General features: G+C 36.1%; 1 protein-coding gene and 1 pseudogene across 4 annotated transcripts; one reads left to right on the top strand and one right to left on the bottom strand.

The window, feature by feature from the left end:
- The first annotated feature begins 1223 nt into the window (after positions 1-1223).
- Positions 1224-14722, top strand: LOC142178197 (chlorophyll a-b binding protein 4, chloroplastic-like; annotated as a pseudogene).
- Positions 10006-21287, bottom strand: LOC107823202 (uncharacterized). Of its 4 annotated transcripts, none has more exons than XM_016649798.2 (5): positions 20635-21287; positions 19899-20137; positions 18961-19109; positions 12804-15790; positions 11695-12579 (listed from the first exon to the last, which is right to left on the bottom strand). In XM_016649798.2, the coding sequence occupies exons 1-4, from the start codon at positions 20805-20807 to the stop codon at positions 15554-15556; spliced, it is 798 nt and encodes a 265-aa protein (XP_016505284.2). In that variant the 5' UTR covers positions 20808-21287; the 3' UTR covers positions 11695-12579; positions 12804-15553. The 4 variants fall into 4 exon arrangements, with proteins under 4 accessions (XP_075104250.1, XP_075104251.1, XP_016505284.2 ...); XM_016649799.2 differs by having other exon boundaries at positions 19899-20096; positions 20605-20777; XM_075248149.1 differs by lacking the exons at positions 18961-19109; positions 19899-20137; positions 20635-21287 and adding an exon at positions 10006-10552 and having other exon boundaries at positions 10642-12579; positions 12804-12864; positions 15062-15182.
- Positions 21288-22322: the final 1035 nt, after the last annotated feature.

Below are 22322 nucleotides of genomic sequence, written 5' to 3'. Positions count from 1 at the left end.
AATATTCACTGAGGCGATTATACCACATGCGTCCAGATTATTTTAAACCGTATAAAGATCTTTGTAATCTGATTGAGTACATTTCTCGAGATTTTGAATATGCTTCAGGCATTTTAAATCCTTCAGGGATTTTCATGTAAATTTCATTATCAAGTGACCCGTACAGATAACCAGAAATTGTAGAAACATTTACTTTTTCCTTATGCAAATAAGAAAAGTATTTCTGATTTTTGAATATGGCATGAGTTATTCCACTATCAATTACACAAATGTCTTCATGATTGGTCTTTGATCCAAACATAATTTGAGGATTATCCATATTCTTCAAAATGACATAAACAAAATAAATATGACAGTAAACATTATTATCAAAGCATAACTTTTATTTATGTACAACAATTACATAACTATACTATCTACTACAAACAACAAAAATTAAAATATTTACATTTCTACAGATTCACTACCGATCACATGACTTGTTTCTCCTTTTGGGAGTGCAAAATAATCAGCTACATCCAAATGCATGAAGTCTAAATTATCTTCAGAAATAAAATTTGCTTCAGCATTTTTCTCTGTCTTCTTCAGGGAGGCTTGATACAGCTCAACCAGGTGCTTTGGTGTACGACATGTACGGGACCAGTGCCCTTTTCCCCCCCATATCTATAGCATGCATTTTCTGGCTTTGATGCTTGCACCGCTTCATGCTTTTGCTCCTTCCTTTTCCACTGCTGGTGGTGAGGAGGGTTCTTTGGTGCATTATTATTACCACGATTAGAGTTTTCTCCCCGACCACGGCCATAACCACGATTAGGGCCACGCCTTCTTCCACGTTTAGCTTGGTGGAAGTTCGTCTCATTCACTTCAGGGAATGGACAAGAACCAGTAGGTCGGCTTTCATGGTTTTTCATTAATAGCCCATTATGTTGTTCGGCTACAAGAAGATGTGAGATAAGTTCAAAATACTTTTTTGCATCTCTCGATATTGCTGCTGCAAGAGCATATTAGAGGCATGAAAAGTGGTGAAAGTTTTCTCCAACATATCATGATCAGTAATATTATCACCACATAGTTTTAATTGGAAAATAATTTTGAACATAGCAGAATTATACTCACTGATAGATTTAAAATCTTGTAGCCTTATATGAGTCCAATCATATCGTGCCTGTGGAAGAACGACCATCTTCAGGTGGTCATACCTATCTTTCAAATTATTCCACAGTATGACTGGATCTTTAACAGTAAGATATTCCATTTTCAGGCCCTCATCAAGGTGATTTCGTAGGAATATCATTGCTTTGGTACGGTCTTGGTTTGATGCCTGATTTTTATCTTTGATGGTGTCTGTCAGACCCATCGCATCAAGATGAATTTCGGCATCAAGCACCCAAGACATGTAGCTTTTGCCTGATATATCCAGGGCTACAAACTCAAGTTTAGAAAGATTTGACATTATTTAGAGAAAGAAAGTTCGTACCTCTGATACTTTCAAAGTATTTTCTCGAGATGGCAGAGTCTCGTGCTGATAACGTGTTATAAAATAAAGACTGTAAAGTAAAGACAAGTATAGAGAGAAACTGATATATTATTCAAACTTCAAACTTATGTACATAATGAACTGAAAACTCCTCTATTTATAGAAGAAAGGAAGCAGCTGCGAGGCTTTTCAGGAAGCAGCTGCAAGGCTTTTCAGGAAGCAGCTGCAAGACTTTTCTTTAACTGCTTGTAAGCTGTCTGCATGAACTGCTTGCAACCTGTCTGTTTAATAAGAAGCTACTGCAAATCATTTCATTGAGCTGCTTGCAACCTGCCTGCATCAGCTGCTTGTAGATAAACTTCAACATAGTACTAAATGGATAATCTTTTTCAGAAAAATTATTTATAACGGAGTAATAAATGAACATCCACAATATAATTATTTTCATAATAGTTTTAAGTTTTCGGAATAAAAGTAACAATAGTCCCAGTGCGGTCTATTGCTTGTTGGATTATATTTCACACATCTTTTGCTTTTCTTTTTTCTCTTTTGTTTCTCTTCCCTTTCTCTTTTTCGAATTCTCTATTCTCTTTTGTGTCCGGTGGTGAAATTGAAACTTGTTTGTTTAAGAAAGAAACAGAAATTGAGTAAAAATGTTTTTGAGAGAAATGAAATAACCGAAAACTCCTTTTGTTTTATATCCTATCCAAAACCAAAATAAAATTGGTTACAGAATAGCTCACAAACGTTTATGTAAAATTGGTTACAGAATAGCTCACAAACGTTTATGTCTCATTTTACTCGATGATATATGATCACCAATTATATTTGAAAATCTTATTTCTGCAAAGACTATAACAGACAAAACACAGTATAATTATTGTACCAGGATAAAAGGGCTGTACAAGGGAGCGTTCATATATTGTAGACTTTATTTTATATCCAACCCCATCTTATATATATATATATATATATATATATATATAACTATTTAGAATAATAAGGCACCGAGTGTAACGACCCGGTCAGTCGTTTCGAGAGTTATAGCTTTGTTTCCCCCATTTTTGCTTATTTGTGTGTTGTTCAGCTGTGTTGAGTTGTTTTGAATTGGTAGTTTGGGTTCAGAGTAGTTTTGGAGTGAAATGAGGCACTTAGACTCTTAGTTAGAAAGCTAAGTTAGAAAAAGTCAACCGAAAGTTGACCTATGAGTAAACGAATTCGGATTAGAATTTTTATGATTCGGTTAGCTTTGTTGGGTAATTTTAGACTTAGGAGTGTGACGGGAATGTAATTTGAAGGTCCGTGGTAGAATTAAGCTTGAATTGGCGAAAGTTAGAAATTTGGCGATTTTGGTCGGCAGTGAAAAATTAGATATCGGGGTCGGATTCGGAAGTTGGAGTAGATTCGTAGTGTCATTTATAACGTGCGTGCAAAATTTGAGTTAATTTCGAGTTGATTTGATATGTTTCGGCGCGAGTTTTTGGAAGTCGAAAGTTCGAAAGTTCATTTAGTTTGATTTGAGGAGCGTTTCGCCATTTAAATGTTGTTATGCATGATTTGAGGCCTTAAGTTGGTCTGTATTATATTATGAGACTTGTTATTATGTTCGTACGGGGTCCCGAGGAGCTCGAGTGAGTTTCGGATAGGTTTGGGCTGCGTTGTGCTCGTTTTTCTTATGTTTCGACGTCGTTTCTTCCAGCATAAATGGTACCACATTAAGAAAATGAGCTCCGATTTCTGTTTTAATTGAAGCATTAGATCCGTATCGTAATTACGGAGTCATAGCAAAAAGAATCGTCTAATTTGGGTATCGTATGAGGAATTTATGGTCATTTACTAAAATAATTGGGTTGCGATATTTTCACAGATTAATTACGAAATTGCCACTGAATTCGTATTTAAAAATCTGCACTATTTGCAAATATTAAAACCTACATATCTCCTTCATTGTAAGGTCAAATTGAGTGATTCAAAAGTCTAACTTGACTAAAAATTTATAAGGAATCAATTGGAGGCTTAAAAAGTGAGTTTTGGGATCGTCTGCTATGAGAAACGAGGTAAAATAACTGGTAGAAAAATATATAAAATGAAGGTTTGTTCATTCGATCATATTTTGAATTGGGGAGCTCAGATTTGGGCGATTTTGGGGGCGATTTTTACCATAGGGATTGGGGTAAGTGTTCTCTACTCAGTGTTGATTATATTTCATGAATCCATCTTCATTTTTGAGATTTGATTGATGATTTCAAAGTAAAATTGAGGGAGTTAGGGTTTGAGTTTTGGAGAGTTTAAGTGAGGATTTGAGGGACCAAACGGAGTCCGATTTTGATAAATTTTATATGGTTAGACTCGAAAAAGGACGAGGGTTTTGATTCTGTCATTGTTGACTGGTTCCGAGACATGGGCCCGACGGCCGGGTTTTGGCCGGTTTCGAATTTTTGGCATATTTTATAGTTTTTATTGTGGAATTTAATTCGTTAGCCTATGTTGATGGTATTAATCTGATTATGGTTAGATTTGGAGCTTTTGGATATCGAGTCCAGAGACGAGGGCATCCCGGAGTAGGATTTTACGCTGTTAAGGTAAGTAACAATTTTAACTCTGGTTTTGAGGGTATAAACCCAGAGAATTTGATATCGTGTGATTGTTTGGAGGTGATACCCACGCTAGGTGATGGGTGTGTGAGTGTATACCTCAAGGGATTGAGACTTGGTCCGTCCCGTGAGGCCTCATGGCCATTATCTGTATTTACGTAGTTACTTGTTGTTGAACTTGTGTGCCTTAATGTTAGAGATCATGCTCAGGCTTTATTCATGCTCACATTATTTGTACTCAGTCATAAAAATTATTTTACATGTTTACCTCAGTCTCTATTATTTGCTAATATGCTGTGATACTTGATGTGGGTTGTGTTCCCTTATTTGTTGATGATGGTGAGGCTAGTGAGGTACATGATTGAGTGAGGCCGAGGGCCTGGTTGTGAGGATATTAATACCATAGCGCGTGAGTTATCCGCGTAGCACGTGAGTTGACCGTGCGGATCTAGGTATTGATACCATAGCACGTGAGTTGTCCGCGTAGCACGTGAGTTGACCGTACGGATTCAGGTATTGATATGATGGCACGTGAGTTGTCCGTGCTTAGCGCTTGGGCTTTGGGAGCCCCTCCGGAGTCTGTACACACCGCCAGTGAGCGCAGAGTGTTGAGCATTGAGTGCTGAGTGCGAGTACTGAGTGATGGAGTGACATTGCTGTGAGGTTGCATTTACTTTTGATGTTGTTACATTTACCTTTTAATTTTCCTTGTAGTTTTACTGATTTATGAAATTACCTGTCTATTCCTATTTGTACTTAATTGTGGAAATAATAATTGGATTATTCTACTTAGCTCGTCACTACTGCTCAGTTCCTTAGTTATTTCTGTTACTACTGAGTCGGTTGTACTCATACTACACCCTGCACTTTATGTGCAGATCCAGGTGAGTTAGAGCGCGGCGATCATTGAGTTCAGGACGGCTATCGTTGGAGACTGCAAGGTAGCTGCTAGCGTCCGCAGGCCCTTGTTACTCCTTTTATCATTTCTTCTTTTGGACTGTATTGACAGTTAAACAGTTTTATTTCTTAGTTCATAGATTTAGACGCTCATGACTTAGTGACACCCCGATATTTGGTGCTCGTTTTCGTATTTTTTATATTATATTTAGAGTTGATTTAGTTTATGAGAAATGTGTGTGTGTGTGTATATATATATATATATATATATATATATATATATATATATATATATATATATATATATATATATATATATATAATTTTAACTTTCTTTTTTTTTCTTCGAAACTTTTATAAACGAGAAAGGGAATTAAAAAATTTGAGAAAGATAAAGAAAAACCTTTAGAAAGAAGAAGAAAACATAATGCAAAAACTAAGGGAAATTAGCACGATTTTATGGTATCCCAATCTACAAGGGTGACTTGCACATAGGATCATTTCGCACCATTTTAAAAATTTTGTCTTTATTTAAGGAATTTATGCAAAAACAACCTCAAGACATAATAATTTGATATACAAATAAGGTTTTTCAAATTGAAAACAAAATGTTTCGTTCACAAGTTTTGCCCAGCATGTTTTTAGCCCATTACTATTGAATTTGAACGAAGCAAATTTGGGAACATTGTGGTACTTTTAACATCCATAAAATAAATCGGGGATCCACAAACGCAAAGTTATGGCTGACTATTATTGCCCATTGATGTGTAGTTATAATTCCATAGTTTCGTACATTATGTGCCTTGCATTTTACATGCTTTAATGATAAATTATATTTTATTTGTGCATAATGGAGTCTATTTTATGTGTAGGTGAATTGGAGATAAAAGTAGAGTAAAAAGGATACTTAAACGTTGAAAGTGTGCTCGAGAACAGTGAAAAGGAGAGACCTGGCGAGGCCAGCCAAAGGCCAGGCTGGACCAGGCTTTAGCCTGGCGAGGCCAGCCTAAGGCCAGGCTGGACCAGGCTTTAGCCTGGCGAGGCCAGCCAAATTCCAGGCGTTAGGCTGGCGACGCCAAGCCTGAGGCCAGGTCCAATCTGAGTTTTAAACACTTAATTCGTTCCGGGTTTGACTAGGACTCGCCCCACACATTTAGGCTTTGTTCTACACATATAAATAGACCTAAAATACCACTTGTAGAGAACGTTTTTTTCAGCAGCCAGAGGCAAGAAGAGCTGGTGGAATCACCCCCTTGGGAGTGAGAATCATCAATTTCTACATCTTTTTATTTTTACTCTGTATTTTAATTTTGCAAAATATTTGGGATATTGTTACTATGAGTACGAGTAGCTAACTTCCTAATCTAGGGTGTTGATGGAACCTATTGAATGATGATTTTCTTGTTACGTTAATATAGATTTGCCGTAGTATTTTCTCTATTTGTTAAACTATATTATTTTTGTGGTTGATTGAAGGGCCCTCAATTAGCTGTGCCTATTTAGTATGTATTACTCGGGAGAGAGTGCATATTTAGGTGGTTGTTGAACAACATCACTCTCGACGTATGTGAGGAATCAATAACCAAGAGTTTAAAGGTGGGATTAGGGATAATGAAACTTTGATGCGATCTGAGTGAGTTGTACTTAATGCCAGCTAGCGTAATTCGTTAGAATATGCCTAGTAAATTATGGTAATTACTCGAGAGAGAGTTACGACAGTTAGAGTACTCATGGTCGGTAGAGAAGATTTAGGCAAATTTGTAGGAAACGTAGCGGAAAAGATTCCGATAATTAGGGAAATCATAACTCTAGACCTCCTTAGTCTTGTCTAGAATTTCATCCATGTTAGTTGATAATTTTACTGCTTTATAATATTTGCTAGTTAATTAGTAGAAATAAAAATCAAATCTTTATAACTAGAAAATTATTTGAACTTGTGTTTCTTTACAATATTGAACAGTTGTAGCTAAGCTTTAGTTCTCTGTGGGATTCGACTCCGAACTTATAAACCGGATTATATTTTCAACGACCGCTTAGTCCTTTTTATAAAGCATAGTTGGGTGTGATCACCCATCACCATTTAGCTATTGTATTTATTTTTCTTGTTGTTGGCCATATATATAGAATCAATTTTGGGATTGGGCACAGTATGAAAGATCTTTTAGATGCACATATTCCCCCGGGGGACGATTGGGGCGTGGACATAAGGGTCTTTACGACACAATTAATAATTCGCTTCATTTTCAAGTAGGGATTATTCTAGCTTCTTTAGGGGTTATTACTTCTTTGATAACTCAACACATATACTTCCTCCGTTCCAATTTATGTGAACCTGTTTGATTCTGGGTCCATTTTTGACTTGTTTATGTGAACCTGTTTGATTGGGCACGGAGTTTAAGAAAAAAATGAAGATTTTTAGAATTTGTGGTCCTAAACAAGTCAAAAATGGGTCCAGAGTATTCGTGTGGTTATAAAAATTTCTCATTAAGAGTAGAATTGTAAGTTTAAGCTAAATTGTTTCCAAATTTAGAAAGGGGTCATTCTTTTTGGAACGGACTAAAAAAGAAATAGGTTCACATAAATCGGAACAGATGGAGTATTTACCAGCTTATGCATTCATAGCTTTTCACGTGAGATATCTCTTGCCGGGATGAATTTAAGTCAATCAATTGTCACATTATCATATGAGACGAGAGATTCCAGTTGGCGACATAGTTTTCTTTCCACTAAAGTTTTCCAAGTCTCCATTTACCTTTTATTTTCTTATTTCTCTCTTTTTTTATTTCTTTTTTTGAATGGAGGGGAGGGGGAGTAGAATTGAACTAGGAGAAATAGGAAAGTGAGAAAGAACGATCTTTGGAGGAAATAAACCGTACACCTAAATGATTCAAGATTAACCATATTTCAAGGGAAAAAAGTGCTTTTGATTTTCTAGAAGCTTGCCAAACAAGTATAAGTCAAAACTCCAATTTCTCTTGCTCCTTTTTTCATCTCTCTAATGTTTCTTTTCTACTACCTATGTAGCATATTTTGGAGTTCCATCATGATTGTCCCGACTCAAATCTTATTTATCGGTATCCGACATACTATCTGACTCGTGCGAACTAAGAAAATCACATAATATATTTTCTAACCATGTATGCATAAAAATCAATTAACCGCATAAGCTATTTGAAAATTATATATATTTTCAAATCAAAGCATGAAACTCTTAAAATCCAAGATTTATGCACGAAGCATTTTATTAAAAAAAATAGCAAAATCGAAATAAAATAAATATTTTTTCATGTATAATGTTTACAATCCCATTATCCAGCCTAACAGAACTATCCATTGAGCCTTTATGCCAAAGAATTAAATTGAACGCTTGGAACAATTCACGACTAAAAGAAAAAAAGAAACAACATCATAGCTCAAATCATTCTAAGGTTGTAGCTAAGAAAGGAGAATGGCTTCCAGGCTTAATTAGCATCTCTTACTTATCTCGATGGCAGGTACGCGCATTCTAAATCACATTTTTATTATGCGGAGAAAAATGTTTTCTATGAAAAACATTTTCATGTTCTGTATGATTGAATATAAAAATATATCCATATGTAATCTTACAAAAATAGAGAATAGGGCAATATGATTGTGCTGGTGATATATTTTCAGTGTTAGCAAGAATATAAAGTGTTAAAAAAGCAAATGATAATTAATTCAAAGATAGAAATCTTTGTAAAGGAGCATAACTTCCACCCATAAATAACAAAAGTTATTCTCCTATAATAACAAATTTCACGTGGTGGTCATGCAATATAAATTTTCACAAACCATATCATTCCATTCGTTGCCAAAAGCGTTTTCCAACAAAAAAATATATTTTGCACTATATAAGCACAACAATATTTTCCACTATATAAACTCTTTACTACAGAGCTACCGTTTCGCATACAGGTTCTGTAAAAACAGTAGCTTTGACCCATACTTTGTTAAATAATCCACTTAATATGTATAAATAATTTATATGCAACCTAGTACCGTTTTTAAAATACAGATTCCATAAACTCAAAATCGTAACTCTGACTCTGTCTAGTACTGATATTGGAACATTACTTTGTTTAGGCTCCCGGGAGACAATGGTTTTGACGATCCACTGGGAGTTGCTGAGGACCGAAAGAACGTGAAATGATGTAGGAAATTCTGACTACTTTGCATCTTCATCAACTCTACTTGTGATCGAGTTCATCTTGTTCCACTATGTTGATGTTATTTTGGGATGCACCTAAACATAAGAGGGGAGTGATTTGTATAAAACTGAAAATGAAGTGGGAAAATTAAAGTACACAGGTAATTTTACATGAAAAACTTTCTTACTCAAGAGAGTAAAAAATCACGACCTACCCTTGTGAGATTTGACTCAAAATTTCACTAACTTCAAGAGCGATTTAGGTTACAATACAATAATTAAATGGACTATAAACTCTAGTACCTTACCTCTAAAATTAACCCAATTGTAGCTAAAATGTAGGTTATAACTCTATAATCAAAGGGACAAATTTAATATCATAACCCCTTTCAAAACTATAAACTCTAGCCTAGAAAGCAAAATAAAATTTTCAAATTTGATAACATGGTAATGGGGTGTACAAATAAAACCGACAAACCGCACCAACCCGATAATTCGAGTCAAACCGAGAAAAAAAAAACCCGACTATGGTTTGGTTTGATTTGGTTTGGTGTTGAAAAAAGAACCCGTCCATATTTGGTTTGGTTTGGTTTTAACTAAAAAAGTCAAACCGAAACCAAACCAACCCGACATTATATGTATAGAAGTTTTAAATATATTTACTACATAAAAAATTTATTGTAGTGTACTTTATAAATACTTCTTAAGCTTTTTCATAGGCATAAGAACCAGATTGATTCAGCATTTTTCTGCAAATATTTCTTTAGAACACAACAATATAGTTACACCAGTATTGTGAAGAGCGTGAAGCGAGAAAAAGCGACAAACCCCATTTCGCTTAAAGCGAGAAGCGACAAGCTTTTTTGAAGTGAGGCGAAATTTAAAAAATAAATAAATAAATAAATATTACATAGACAACACATGTAATTGTAAGCAAATGTTCAATACTTCAATGTAAAAACTAAATAGTAGCATCAATTAAAGCACAAAATAAGCATCCTATTCTTCTACAAGATTGTCAAATTCTTGTATTCCACTATCATTATTATATTGCTCGTCATCTTCTTCAATTTCTTCTTCTTCATCAACTAGGGACAAAGTAGCTGCCTCTTTTCCCTTCCTCTATGAACTTGAAGTTGAGGTACTCCCTCTCAAACCATAAATCATCTCCCCAGTTCCACGCGCCTCCGCAACATCACCCCAAGTGAAATCAGATGTTTCCTCAAATACTTCTTCATCTGCATATTCTTCCGGGACTCCAGTTAGCCATTCATTAGCATCATCGATGTTGTCCAAACTAATTGGATCAATTACATTGTGAGCGTTGTAACGACGCCTCAATGTTCTATTGTACTTAATGAATACTAGATCATTGAGATACTTCAAGGTTAGTTTGTTCCTTTTTTTGGTATGAATCTGCAAATAATAAGTAATTAGTAAGATTAGAACAATTGAGATATAATTTAATTATCTCAATATACTAAATCTTTCTTCTTAGTTCTTACATGTTCGAACACGCTCCAATTCCTTTCACACCCAGATGAGCTACATGTTAGACTTAGAACCTTGATGGAAAACTTTTGTAAATCCGGAGTGGAATGGCCATATTGCTTCCACCATTCAACTGTAGAAGTAGAACAAATTTTCAAAACATAATATTGATAAAGAAATAACTTATTAACTATAAAACAACATATAAGCACTCGCTCACCTGGTGACTTCGTCTTTCTTTGTCTAATCGCCATATTTTTTCCAAAAAGTTGCTCAGCATTCCTATAAATACTAAATTGCTCTGTTATTTTATCTTGCACGGATTCTTCAGGTATCAACTTCTCAATACATTCATAGTATCTATTCCACAAAGGTTCATCTCCTAGAATCCTTTCTTCATTGTCATAAAACAGTTCCGGGTTCAAAACAAGTCCAGCTGCATGCAAAGGGCTATGAAGCTTACTATCCCACCTTTTATCTATGATCTCAAAGACTCTTTTGTATTTTCTTTGATCACTAAACGAGACTTGAATAGCCTCATTTGCCCTATCCATTGCTTCGTACAGGTAGCCCATTGTTGGCTTTTGCTCCCCATCCACCAAACGAAGCACTTTAACTAAAGGACCACCAATCTTCGATGCATGAACCACATTGTTCCAGAATGAAGGAGAAAGTATAATATCTGCAGATTCTCTCCCTCGAGCTTCCCTTCCATAGGCACTGTTAGTGTACTCATCTGAAACAAACAACTTCTTCAAATTGCTTTTTTGCTCATACATCCTATGCAAAGTCAAGAAAGCAGTAGCAAATCTTGTCTTTGCGGGTTTCACCAAGCTTCTTTGTTTAGTGAATCTCTTCATCATATTCAATAACAAAGGCCTTTGAACAATATAGGAATGCACTCTAATTGTCTGATTAAAGATTGAACTAAAGGGTCTTTCCTTGAAAATATCACCGAAGATCAAATTAATGTAATGTGCTGCACACGGAGTTCAATAAATATACGGGTACCCAGCAGACATCAAATCGCCAGCTTTAACATTTTCACTGGCGTTGTCCGTGACAACTTGAACAATATTTTGTACTCTTGAACAAGGAGTACATTTTGGTTGAATCAGTCGAAGAGTCGCTTGCATCAACGGACTCAAGAAATAGGCTTCCCTTAGGAGAATTCACCAAGATATTGATGATTATTTTTTCATTTCTCGCCGTCCACTTATCCATCATAATGGAACAACCAAACTTGTTCCATTCTACTTTGTGCTCCTCCACGATTTTGTTCACCTCTGCCACCTCTTTTTTTTAGATATGGCCATCTAACTTCATGATATGTTGGAGGCTTCATTCCTGGACCATATTGGCCTACGGCCTCAATAAAAGCAGAAAAAGTGTCAGTATAATTAACACAATTAAAAGGAAGACCTGCATCATATATCCACCGCGCAAACATTGTAATTGCACGATCCCTCAAAATCGTTTTGGCATCAATTTGAGAATTACCACTTTTTCCTTCCTTATCTCCAGATTTTTGCGAGAAGTAACAATCCATAGGACCTTTGGTCTTGCCAGTAGATCCACAACTAGAAGACATTGGTTGCATCCTTCTCCGCTTTTGTGATTTTGGTAGAAGCGACGAAGCATCGTCACCTTCTTCTGTTTCATCATCGTCATCAAGATTATATAGTTCTTGTTCATGAATCAGTTGAGTCTTTAACTCTTTCTTTTATGAAGGAATGCTTTCAAATCTTCCTTCACATGCGATGGAACTTTAGGACACGATGCGATATTTGGATCACAACCGATTAGATGCGCTTTTTGACGATAGATTCCTCCATTTGAAATCTTGTCACAAAAAAGACATCTAATTGCCATCTTGTTGGTCTCGCAAACTCTTTCAGAGTAAGCCCAAGCCGGATCTTTCCTATCTTCTTTTGGCGCCATTAAAAGAACAACTACATAACACATAAGAAAATCAATAAGAACTAAGAATAAAGGATATAAAAAATCATAGGAATTCTCTGTTAATAACTGAAAAAATTGGGCAGTAAAATTCTGAAATTTTGGGCAGTAAAATTCTGGAAAAATTCGCTAGCATTTCGCTGCTTTTTGGACGTTTAGAAAGAAAAAGAATAAGAAGAAGAAGAAGAAAAATAAAAATCAGAAGTTCAGAACATACCTGTTTAAGTCTTGAAGTCTTGAAGTCTTGAACTTGAAGTTGAAGAAGAAGAAGAACAACCCTAGTTGATGATTTGAGATTCTTTCAGAAATCAGAAGTAGATGAAGAAGAAGTCGTTGTTGTTGGAAGTTGAAGAATACTAGTCGCTGTTGTTGAAGATCAGTGTTTAATCCAAAAAACTTATTTTTAATAAAATAGGGTTGGGTATTTTATTACAGAGAAGCGGACGCTTCGCTTTCCCCGCTTCTCGCTTTTTACAGAGAAGCGGTCGCTTTTACTGACCTGAGTCGCTTCACCTTGCTGAAGCGCTGCCTTTCACGCTTCGCCTCGCTTCTCGCTTAAAGCGATGAAGCGAGCGCTTTTTTAAACACTGAGTTACACAGAGACCAGGTTCATTGATCAGTATATATGCATATTCTTAACTTTTCCCTTTTGACATCACCGGTAACAAAGCAGCAATAGAGTCAAAAGTGAAAATTAAGCAATATCAAACTCATGGTCACTTGGGCTACACTAACATGCACATAAATCAAGAGCTTAAACATTAGTCTCATGATATTATCCATCTTAAGAGACTCATCACATAAAGAATATAAAAATTTATTTATATAACCATATGAATTTGTTAGCCCAAACCAACAAAAGTAACAAAGAACTTGCTTCAAATGCCACAAAAAAAAAGATGTTAAACCGGTAGAGTACAAAGGATAGCATAACAAAATAGGACTTGACTAGAAAAGACTAAGAGCCCGTTTGGATGGGCTTGTTGTAAGTGGCTTTTAAGCCAAAAGCCATAAGTTAGAAAATCTAGTTTTTAGCTTATTTTTGTCATTTTAGCTTAAAAACAAGTGCTTAAAAGCACTGTTTTACTTTATCCAAACACTACGAAATGGCTTAAAAGCTATTTTGACTTAAAAACACTTAAAATAAGCTAATCCAAACGGGCTCTAAGGACCACTAGAAAAGACTTAAGGACCATATTTATTGACCGGAAGAGAGTTGCTTCTGCACATGCTCTAGAAACATAGATTTTCCACTCTAATCTAGCCTTCTTACTTCTGTGATTCAGCACAATGCTTCCCTTACCTGGTGGTTTAGCTTTCCTCTTCACAAACACGGTGGCTGACTCTACCTCATTGTAACACTCGCACTTCCTGCAAAAAGCCTGATGTAGGGTCCTTTCTTACAGTTGTTAAGGAACTCACCTTCTTCCTTTTTGAGTTGGTCCCTAGCTCATCAAAATTATACCTCCTATTTTTTTTGGAAGCAGAAGAACCTGTTCTTTTTAGCTTCTTCATATATTTCAAGATCTATAAGCACAAGTACAACAACAGCTGGTTCATCCATTAATTGGAACTTGCTCTTTTTTCTTGTTTTCTCTTCTTATTTTTCTTAGCAGCCAAAACACCTTCACCGATAAACCTTTCCAATTGTTCTGCCCTCTTGGACGGAGGCAGATCATCAAAATCTTCTTTTTTATTTACTTCTTCTCCCTCTTCTATGAGATTCGTTGGCAAGACATCAAGAATCCAGGAAGTGTCAACCAAGACCCTATCTTCAAGAATTATGGCTTACCTCCTAATGTAGTTGGTTATCCATGTTTTCAATCCCCTAAATTTTGCACCCACTTTGGAGGATAAGGAGAAGGAGATTGCTAATGCTAAGTCACTAATAAGCCTGTTTATTTCTGTATAAGACTTTGTATGACTTAATAGAAACAAGCTAATGTCCTAGTGGATTTGCAGGGAGATTGGCAATGTTGCCATTTTGGGGATTTATAGTACAACACAATGTGACGGGAAAAGGATCAATGGGACCTTTCAGACCCATGGCACAACACCATTGTACAAACATTCGTGAAACAGAAAACCTGTCAGATACTACGCCAAAGATACTGTTATCTTTTAATCATGAGTTAGTGATTTTAATCAAGATTTGAGCTTTATTATAAACAAGTGACCTCTAATGTACAGGACGACTAGATCTGTATTCTTACTTGGATTATTCCCCTAGATCATCAAGAGAATATTTGCTTTCCAGATGGTCGAGAAGCTCACTGAAAGTTGATATCTGGTTAAGAGAAAGCTTTTGCGGAAGATCTTAAATTTTGCATATGAACAAAATTGCAAAAGAATGTTCCAGTATTTATTCAAGAAAGCAAGTTATTCTTTTGTATCATGATGCTATTGTCACATTGGCATGCATGGTGCGGGTGCTTGCTAACATAATAGCTATGATTATTGGAAAGCAAAACTTACCAATCAACAGGTTGTGTACAATTGAAAATTTTCTCTTTCCTGGTAATGACTACGAAAACCTCTACTAGCAACAACAAACTCTTGGAATCAAAGTCTAGGCAGCTCAAAATTTTAAGCAGAGTCCCTTTGCTGTAAAAAATAAAACCACAAGCAAATGAAGGAGAGAGAGATGGTCAGATTACAAAACAGTATCTGTAGAGATGGTGGTTTGTCCAGTGAATTAATAATGTAGACGCTCAATCGATGTGCTTACAAACAAGGACTTAATTATACCTCCTGTAACGCACAATGGTAAAAGGTAGCACTTCTTCCCAGTATTTTTATCCGAGGAAGTAGCAACATGAATGAGTTGGAGGTAGGCAACCACAACCAGATTAGGAGCCCAATCCAACAAAAATATTCTCATGGAAAGAGGGAAAATTATTCCTCGACGAATAACCAATTAAGGTACATTGACATACAGTAGCACCTCAAGCGAAGGTCTTGTGGCAGTTACAGTGACTGAAGTATGACATTCCCAGATTCAGACTCAAACCTTTCCTCCAATTCTTCTTTTCCAAGCAATCTAGAGGAGGGCATAAATTTCGTATCATCAGGACAGTCAAATGATTTAAGCTCCAGAGAAGTCGCAGAAAAGTGGCTGTCAAGTGCAGATATGGTTCTATTTATGAATTCTTGTCGAGATATATAATCCTTCATGCGGCAGATAAAGTCTGAATGGTCTCTTGCCTGAATAACCAATAGGTAAACTCTCCATCAAAGACTAAAGCAAGCAAATTACTAATGTGCAATGGAAAAGTAACTAGTACAAATAAAAAGTAGTTAAGTATCTCATGAACCAAAACAGCAAATTGTCAAGTAACAAATGAGAGTAAAATAGGAACTACTAGGCTTCAGCATGAGAATATTTAACTCAACTTGAAGTTCACACATAAAGAATCCCTTCAAGCCAAAGAACTTCGGTGTAATTATCATGCTGCAGTCTTGCTCAGCTATAAGATGGTCATGGCATGCATAATTCCATGGGGAAAACATAGCAAGACTTCACCATGAGAATATTAAACTCAACTTGAAGTTAAAGCATAAAAGATGCTTTCAAGCCAAAGAATTTAGGTGTAATTATCATGTTGCGGTCTCTCTCAGCTATAAGATTTCCATGGCATGCATAATTCGACTGAAAAACACTAGTAAATACTAAAAAGTTCAAGTTCGCAAAGGCATCTAAAAAGCGATGTGGAGGCATTAAAGTGAAATAAGCTGGAAAAGTACTATAAGCATAAATGAGAGCAGGGTTGAGAGACATATCAAATGACAGAGTTAGAGTAAAGGTAGCTCGTGAAAGAAACAACTTTTTGTTACTTTGATACTCTGTGGAATACTTCACCAAAGAAAGCACCGACTGTCGCTAGGATTGGGAATGTGTTACGTCCTTTCGAAGAGGTGAAAGCAAGAGTATGATCTGGATGTTGGAGAATGTTCGGGCACATCAGCATATAGGTTGCAGTGACTACCATTTCTAAAAAAATGACAGATCAAGATTGAACTGGGAATAGGTAATATCACCAGTTGCTGATACTCGCCTAAATGTTCTCTACGTCCAGAAGTCAAGGCAGTAGATTAGAAGGCCTCCAGTGACGAATCTGGCTAGAAGCCTTCAAGCCACAGAATTCTAAGGCTCCTAGTGGGTTAACAGCGTTAGAGCCTAGACTTAATGCACCATAGAGATGACCAGGAAGCTCCAAACATAACAGGCAAACAAGAGCTTCTCTATATTTACTATAGAAACTAGAACCTCAAAAGGCACTGTTTAGATATGGCATTCCCTAAGATAAGATCATGGATAGCTTTAGTTATCTTGCACATAAGGAACTCATCAACTTCCAAACGAGACCTTGGTACAGGCACAAATAGATACTGACCCCAGTGGATATCATAAAATAAGTAGAAGTTATCTTCCTGTTTTTCCTTAATAACTTTTGTTACAATTATATGATTATACTTTAGATTTAATTTTAGTTAAGTGGATTTAAAATTATTTTTATTTTAAATGACGTTCAGGCGTTTAGAATTTACAAAAAAGAATACAGACAAATTTAAGTTTTCCAATTTAACACTGAAGAAAATTATTGTGAAAAGTATTAGCCAAAGATTATATCACTTGAATATCAGAAAGCAAAATAGGGCAAGCACTCCGGGAGAGAGGGAGTAAATGAATCAGTGATGCAAGCATAAATGGATACCAACTACTGTGGATCTCATCTAGTTGATAAGTTATGAATAGCACGACAATATGAAATTTCAATAAGTTTACTAGTTTAGTTTGATAAAAAAGATATAACGGCACTACGATGTAGCAGCTGAGAAAGATATTTACATCTAAGAGAAAAGTCTAATGTGAAAATAAGAAAAAGGAAGAGATACTTTGATAACTTGTTTATTCAATATATACTAGAAACCTATTTGTAGGTGTCAGACTCAACATATATAAAGATTTGTCAATGTATGAGAATATCCAACTAAAGAACTTAATTCTTTCAATATTCTAATTCTAACACTCTAACACTAACACTTAAGATTCTAACATGCACGCTAAGGTTGGAAACCAGTTTGAGTTTATTTATGGTTAAAAACATAAAAAGATTCAATAGGCACCACAAAACTTGCAGTAAATAGTCAGAAAAAAGTTGGGTCACTTGGAATTTATTGAAAAAGTGGCTGTTGGAAAATGACCCGAAAGAGGTGATATTGCCAGGAACTATCACTAGAAAAGAGAGCACAGTGCAGTCAAGGCAGGGAGCCTGGAACAGAATGTTTTGGTCCCATAGCATGTCCATCACATGCTCCCCCTCCTGGACCAAACACAGAGCATGCGTCGCATGCTCATCGCGATGGAGATCTGGGCTCAGCTCATCACAACTGCACACAGTTATTTGAACTTGGACCCCTGGTACGGACATGACTCCAGGCAAAAATTCCGAATAATGGAATAGTTGGGTTCTTGATTGCCCACGTGAGCACTTGAAAAGAGGATAGTTTCATATGTGGACCTGAAGCAAGAGCTTAGTTAAGAGGACACGAGTGTATTTTACACGCAAGAGTATGATATATTAGGTGATATGCAGGCAGGAAATTAGAAGACTACAAAGGTGTAAAAGACAAACTTGGAAATTTCCTATGTGAGGAGATGATGCATGTACCACGGACTTCAACATTGTGGCTGCTTAAAAACTGAGATTAACTAGCTTTACCTTTTCAGCCAAGCCAACTACCAAGTATACTTGATAGTAAACAACTTCTAAGGCTCACTGCCACATCCATAGTTTCAGGGACAATTTCTTCAGAACACATGAAAGAGCCTCTTCAGTAAATTTAGCTTATAACTACATTGGGACAGCCCTTACCAGTGACATGAGCCAATTTTGTAGATTTTCCGAAGTAATTAATCCCAGTACCCATTCCTCAAGCCAAGTGAAACAGAGAAGACTACTCATGCTTCATCTTTTCACCATGATGTCAGCACCAACTTAGAGGTCTTCACACCATCAGCTTAGAAGAGTATGCATGCAGTGCAAGCACCATATTTTCTATATGAAAATGCTTTATCTATTCTCTGTACCTAAATGTACTATATGTTAGAGGGAAGAGAAAAAATATTTATGGTTATGAAAATATTTAATAATAATATAATTCTATTAATTACTACATAGTTGTTCCATATGTTGCAGTGTACGAGAATGAAATTTTGCATCAATCCTGAACACGTTTAAGATTATTCGGCCAACATCTTAAATCAGTGTTTCCAGAAACAGTGTTCAAAAAGCAGCTGCATCAAGTTCTTAAAAAAAAGGCTCACAAGACTATTTAACAAGCAGAACAAAGAACTTGAATTGTTTGCAAACCTGTCGATAGTCAGGAGCTCGTTTTGGAAGTTTGAGATAAGCCATGTTCATCATCTCATAATCCCAAAGAAAGGATGTATGATGGATCCAACGGCCTTTTGTGATAGATTGAGCATTTCCCCCAAACTTGTGGTTGCCAAAAACGTAGTCTGTGATCATGTAAAAGTACAATATGATGTTGGATGTCCAGAAAGCTAGTGAGCAAGACATAAAATAAGGATTCCTCAAGTCATATCACCGCGCGAGCAAAAAAAAAAAAGAACCAAAAAATAAAGGACAAAACCAAGCAGTTCGACGGATATCCAGAGCGGGCGAGAGAATGAGAGAGGGGGGATAGTATTCACAATTCTTTTAAGGTAAAGTAAGACAACGTACATAGAAACGGGAACCAACTGCACAGAGAAGAAAGAATAGAATATTGCTAACAAGAAGAAATAAGAATACAGAAAAAGAAGCATCCAATCCAATGAATGCACTTTTCTTGTCAAGAAATTAGTAAGAAAGTATGTGAACCTTATCAACAACAAATAATTAAATATACATAAAAGGAAGCTCCCTTGATGACTGCAGCGTAATAGCATCGTTTGCCTGACACTCAACCTTGGTTTTTAGCCCCAGTACATGCATAAATACATTGTCAGCCAATTGAAAATTCTATTTTTGTTTTTTGATTAGTCAAATAAATCAATAATATCAAACTAACTCAGTGTCACAAATATATACATTGAGAAATATATAGTGCAAAAATACCATACAGCAAGTATAAGCAAGTATTTCCTCCATAACAAAGTTTAAAAGTAAGTTCTTTTTTGACATAAAAGCAAGGTTATCTTTTTTTTTTGGTTCATTTTTTGGTTCTTGAAGAAGAAAACCTGCACCTCTTCCTGCAAAAAGCTGGACAGCCAACAATGAAAATAATCCTGGAGCAGAAAAAGTACCATTTTCACGAAGAGAGAAATCCCCAACTCCTTGAAACACTTTGCTATAGAGTTGGCTGCTCCATGACATGATGGGCCTAGGATATGGTTGTACAGTAGGGACAGCATCCTTGTTGCATATGAAGGAGATGAAAACTGTCCTGTGATCAACAATTACAGTGCCTCCTCCAGTAAACCTCTTTACTACTGGAATCTTGTCTTGCAAAACAGAACCGATTTCAAGAAGTTCAGCTGCTTTACTGTGACAATGGTTAATGTTGTTATACAAATAACTCAATCAGAAACATACAACAAAAAACGTTCTATCATTACGGCCATGGCATTCAAGTACTCGTAACTTTTTGCATCAATTGAAAGCTGATAGATCAGAACATGCAACAGCAGTGCAGGTAATACTGATAGCTTAGCTCCAAAGAATATACAGTCTAAATAATATCAGAAAGTGGAAAAACTGGCATTGTTATCAGTGTCTTTATGACACACATATGTTAAATTGCTTTAGGTTCGAATTTTTCGAATCCCCTTCCTGGCTCCACCATTGCCCACTATAGTTTAAAGATGGTGAAGGATTAATAAGTGAAGCAGTAGGAACCAGGATCAGTGCAAACCCAATCGTCAAGGCAAGTTGTATAATGAACCCGCCAATAAAAACAATCAAGAAACAATTCTAGTAAAAGTATTACTATGAAAAAAAAAAGAGTCATACCATAAAAAAGGGTGAAAATTGATAGCTCACCCTGAAATACCCATGACAATGGTGGGTTCATTGGTTCCATCATTTACAATGCACCAGTTTTGAGGTGAAGTCCTTAGCAGCCGCTCCTCCAAATGCAATTGCTGCAGAATTGGCACTCCCTTAAATTTAACAACATTCATCAATGGCAGCCGCCCCACATTTCCTGAACTCATCGCAACTAAAACAACCTGTACGTTCACAGCTGAACTGGGTCTTTTCCTAATTTCACCAGAAAACTTACAATTGTGTACTTTCTAGATAATTTCAAGGATCAATGTTATCCACGACAGACCCACTCAAGGAATTCATAAATCTCCTCTTCTTCTCATTCTCAAAGACCAGCCTCCTCTCTCTATCTCGCACCTCTTCTTCTTCGCCCGAAAACACGAGTGCAAAACTATAAATTTCACTTAAAATGACCAGTAATTGATTTCGAGCTATAAGGTTGGGGAGCAATTGCTGTGATCAACGGGTAGAGGGAGATGATGCAATCTAGCTTTGTTGGAGGAGTTGGGAAATAGGGGAGCAGCCTAAGACTAGGAAGTAGGAACCTAGAAAAGAATAGAAGCCTAGCGCCTACAATATTTACTTTGACATTGAATACAAACCTTTTTTTTTGTACAGATATTGAATACAAACTGCTAACGGGATTAGAGTATATTGAATACAAGACTTCACAATTTTGGATTAGAGTATATGCAATAAAAATTTTAGGTCATCAGTGTAACTGACATCTTATTTATTTAGAGAAGTACAAATACTTTTGATGGCAAGAAGCAATTTGTATTTGGTTTTATAGTCTATTTGGTCAAGCTTTTTTTTTTGGCTAAAAATAGTTTGTGAAAAAATAACTTTTTTAAAGTTGTTTGACCAAACTTTTAGAAAAAAAAAAAATATTTTTGAGTTTTGAGAAGTAAAAAAAAAAAAATTCTTTCAAAAGTATTTTTGAGAAAAATATACTTAGAAGCACTTTTTAAAAGTTTGGCAAAACTAATTGCTGTTCAAAAGTACTTTTCCAATTAATTAGTCAGACATAAATTGCTTCTCACTTTGGGAAAAGCACTTCTCAAAAAAAGGGTCAGGCTTATCACTACCTCATCACGGTTAGGTTAATCACTTAGAAGCACTGTTAGTAGGTGTCTTGTCATAGCCTCATCGCTACCTCATCAGGGTTAGGCTCGACACTTACGGAGTACATTGGTATCACGACACAAAATCTAACTAGTCGTGATGACACCTAACCCAATTCGCTAGGTAAGCCAGTTAACCACTAACCAATTCGAATAACAATTAATAAAGCAATTAAGTAAAAAAATTATCTGAATCTGATACATTCCCCAAGAACTGGTAGTACAAATCATGAGCTTCTAAGAATAGAGTTTACAAAGCGGAAATGAAATAAATACATAGTCTGTTTGAATAGTACATAAACAGAGTTTTACAGATCTAAAGCTACCACGAACAAGAGGCAGCTACAACTAGGATGTAGGTACATCTTCAAATCCAACTCTCGTCGAACACAGCGACATCAACAGTCATTATCTGCACGCAAGGTGCAGAAGTGTAGTATGAGTACAACCGACCTCATGTACTCAATAAGTAACAAACCTAACCTTAGGTTAAAAGTAGTGACGAGCTAACAACAAGGTCGGGTACAACACCAATATTCCACCACATTTCATAACAAC

The sequence above is a fragment of the Nicotiana tabacum genome, chromosome 24, assembly GCF_000715075.1.
Source record: "Nicotiana tabacum cultivar K326 chromosome 24, ASM71507v2, whole genome shotgun sequence".
Lineage (NCBI taxonomy): Eukaryota > Viridiplantae > Streptophyta > Magnoliopsida > Solanales > Solanaceae > Nicotiana > Nicotiana tabacum.
This window is presented reverse-complemented; position numbering and strand designations above follow the sequence as displayed.

Bases quoted from the DNA above. Each gene is read 5' to 3' on its own strand.
- LOC107823202 (XM_075248149.1), bottom strand. From the start codon at position 11,490: ATGATGAAGAGATTCACTAAACAAAGAAGCTTGGTGAAACCCGCAAAG. The intron at 10,553-10,641 runs GTAAGAACTAAG...TATTATTTGCAG, and splicing joins ATTGGAGCGTGTTCGAACAT to ATTCATACCAAAAAAAGGAA.